The following is a 3,593-nucleotide window of genomic DNA, read 5'->3' on the forward strand; positions in this document are numbered from 1 at the left end:
GGTGAAACAACACCCTTACCTCCTTACTGACTTTATTGTCCCCGTGGGGAAATGTTGTTGCAGTGTCATGTACACAACCCTCAGTGCATTTGTTTCTACCTTCATCATTCTGTTTGAGCACAAAGAGCAGCCAGTGGTTTTCTGTACGTGACACAGGTCAATACTGCACACCCTGGCCTAACTATACTTCACTCTCCCACGGCCCTGTTGACATAGCAACACTGCTTCCTCCCTAACCAGGAGAGGCGGTCCGTCACAAAGCAAAACATGCAAATTGAGGTTTGGATCACCCCACATAGTCTTTTTATGTGACTGACATATACTTCCTCTATCAAGGTTTAGATAGAAGCTAGGAAGATAGACAATACTTTACAGAAGTCCCAAACGAGCATTTAAGCAATATATGTCAAATTGTAACATGGAACTGAGTTTCAGATCCTAAATCAGCCATTCTAAAGTTCTGACAAAAGAAAAGTTCAAGTGAAAGGTGAGTAATATTTGGTCTTAAAAATATTAAATGACGTAGGCTACACATATGGCTATTGATGGAGTATTTCTGACACAGTGCCTTCAGAAAGTATTCACACCCCTTGAGTTTTTCCAAATTTCGTTGTGTTACAGCTTGAATGTAAAAATTATTACGTTTAGATGTTCCCCGGGTCATTGGCCGACAGACAATGCCCCATAATGTCAAAGTGGATTTTTTTGTTGTTGCTTATTAATAAAACAAAATATTCATTCAACCCCTTTGTTATGACAAGCCTAAATATGTTCAGGAGTAAAAATGTGCTTAAGAAGTCACATAATAAATAATAAAGTGAAATAAAGTTACGTAAAGTTAAATCAAGTTTGCACCCCACACACAATTATCTGTAAGGTCCCTCAGTCGAGCAGTACATTTCAAACACAGATTCAACCACACACACGGCGGGGAGGTTTTCCGATTTCTCGCAATGAAGGGTACGTAGATAAAAAATAAACAGACATTGGAATATCTCTTTTGAGCATGGTGAAGTTATTAATTACACTTGGGATGGAGTATCAATACACCCAGTCACTACAACTATATAAGCATTAAAACAGTGAATGTTCCTGTGCGGCCCGAGTTGCAGCTTTAACTTAAATCTATTCGAAAATCTATGACAAGACCTGATAATGGTTGTCCAGCAATGATCGACAACCAATTTGACAGAGCTTGAAAACCTCTGAAAAGAATAATGGGCAAATGCTGCACAATTCAGGTGTGGAAAGCTCTTAGTGACTTGCCCTAGAAAGGCACAGCTGTAATTGCTGCCAATGGCGCTTCTACAAAGTGCTGTGAACACTTATGTAAATCAGATGTTTGTGTATGTCATTTTCAATACATGTGCTAAAAATTGGGGTATTGTGTGTAGATGGGTGAGATTTTTGTTTGAGCATTTAATCCGTTTTGAATTCAGACTGTAACACAACAACGTGTGGAATAAGTCAAAGGGTATGAATACTGTGAATGTCACATGTTCACTTGAACAGCAACGGTATATTGTGATAATCCAATCTCCTGGCAATATTTGCAATGTATCAAAGATGTATTTCACCGTGCAATTACTGTGTCTTGGTGAACCATTTTAAAAGATAACCTATTTGTGGTTTTGCAGAGATGTTTGTCAGTTAGTGGGAAACCCACACCATTATGAATCATTTACATACGGAACTCTCATTTCCTTATAACTGTAGACGCCTGACCTGCAGTTTCACCCCGACAAGAGACAAAAATAAATAAAAAGCAACTTATTCTAAAGCCTTTTCTTTGGAAGAAATAATATAACATCAGTCCCTGAGAGTGAAAGTGAAAGAAGAGGGGGAAATAACAGGTATGATTTTGTTTATATGAGTGTCTGGCTAAATAAGCTATGTTTATGCACTGAGGAACCGCATTGTTCCTGTAGATCTGGTGCACACAAATACTCATATTTGTGAGAGTCTACTACTATGAGTACAGCTCAATAGTCTGAAGTGGATTCTCTCCTTGCCTTTACTTCATTCTTGACTCCCGAGTGGCGCAGCGGTCTAAGGCACTGCATCTCAGTGCAAGAAGCATCACTACAGTTCAAATCCAGGTTGAATCACATCTGGCCGTGAGTCCCATAGGGCGGCGCACAATTAGCCCAGTGTCGTCCGGGTTTGGCTAGGGTAGGCCGTCATTGTAAATAAGAATTTGTTCTTAACTGACTTGCCTAGTTAAATAAAAATACATATAAAATCATCGGTACTCATCTGAAAAGAGACCAGAGGTGAAAGAAACGGAATTAAGGTGTTTGTTCTCAACTTACTTCACATTAGAGCAGATTAAAAGACAACTGCACTTCCTGATTTTTCTTAGTTTATCATCAATGCTCATTATGAAATGCTAGCGGCCATGAATGAAGGCAAACGAGAGTTGTCTTGAGGGTGTGGCTTGTCTCGCTTCTCACAAGTGTAGCAGGTCGTGAACTCTGCAAAAAAAACTTTCTACACTCGGAGAAAAAGAACAGTAAATGACTATCATGTTTTTTTTACAATCTCCCTTCAGGTAGCTATGTGTGACACGAACACCATCCACATACACATCCTCCAAGGAGTGAGCTACCTTTCTGTGTTTCTGGTGGGCCTGCTACTCAACATGGCGTCTCTACGTGTCTTTTTCGTCAAACGGGCCACGTGGACGGACACACACATCTACATGCTGAACCTCGCAGCCGCCGACTGTGCCCTAATCCTCTTCCTCCCTTTCCGCATCTATGATGCCTTCCAGAGTCTGCCCATAACGCCCTTCTGCACGTTTCTCATCTCAATACATTACATCAACATGTACGCCAGTATCTTCACTGTCACCGCCATCAGCGTCCACCGCTACCTGGCGGTCAAGTTCCCATTCCAGACCAGAGCGTGGCGATCAAAGAAGGTGGCTGTGGCAGTGTGTGGGGCCATATGGGTCACGGTAGTAATGATATGTGGTGTGTTCAGTGATGCCAACCATCCCCAAAAACTATTTACATGCTATCAGAGATGTAAAGAAATCCCATTGCCTGTTGGGTTCCTTGCGGTTCTAGAAGTGCTGGGGTACCTTCTCCCGCTCTTGAATATAGTGTTCTGTTCCACACAGACCATAATGGTTCTGCTGAAGGAGAATGATCAGGAAGAAACCACTGTGGAGAAGAGGAACATCATTGGCATTATAACAGCCAACCTGATCGTCTTTGTGGTTTGCTACACCCCCATCCATATTGGGTTTCTGCTGAAGTACCTGGCCAAAACAAACCACTGGGAAACGTTAGACTGGGATGGTTTTTGGCAGGTTTGTGAATGGATCGCTACCACAAACTGCTTCTTGGATTCCATTAGTTGTTACTTTCTGTTGAAAAAGTTTTATTCTAAAGCCAGTAGATCAGCAGAAGTTGACAGAGGCTCGGAGATGGCATTAACCACCAATCAAGCTATGAACACACACACCTACCCCAATAATGAGTCATCATACCCCTCTCTGCCTCCATGTATTACACCGCCAGAATAACGTCATCATGTTTTTTGACAACATCTCTATTATTAAAATCATATTTTAAATAAAGTGTGTA

General features: G+C 41.4%; 1 protein-coding gene across 1 annotated transcript; it reads left to right on the forward strand.

Moving 5' to 3' along the window:
* The first annotated feature begins 318 nt into the window (after positions 1-318).
* On the forward strand, positions 319-3,566 carry LOC110508433 (G-protein coupled receptor 35-like). Its single transcript, XM_021588950.2, has 2 exons — positions 319-487; positions 2,552-3,566. The coding sequence occupies exon 2, from the start codon at positions 2,558-2,560 to the stop codon at positions 3,530-3,532; it is 975 nt and encodes a 324-aa protein (XP_021444625.2). The 5' UTR covers positions 319-487; positions 2,552-2,557; the 3' UTR covers positions 3,533-3,566.
* The last annotated feature ends 27 nt before the right edge of the window (positions 3,567-3,593 follow it).

The sequence above is a fragment of the Oncorhynchus mykiss genome, chromosome 28, assembly GCF_013265735.2.
Source record: "Oncorhynchus mykiss isolate Arlee chromosome 28, USDA_OmykA_1.1, whole genome shotgun sequence".
NCBI classification, from domain to species: domain Eukaryota; kingdom Metazoa; phylum Chordata; class Actinopteri; order Salmoniformes; family Salmonidae; genus Oncorhynchus; species Oncorhynchus mykiss.

Excerpts from the sequence above, each read along its gene's own strand:
- LOC110508433 (XM_021588950.2), top strand. The coding sequence starts at position 2,558 with ATGTGTGACACGAACACCATCCACATACACATCCTCCAAGGAGTGAGC.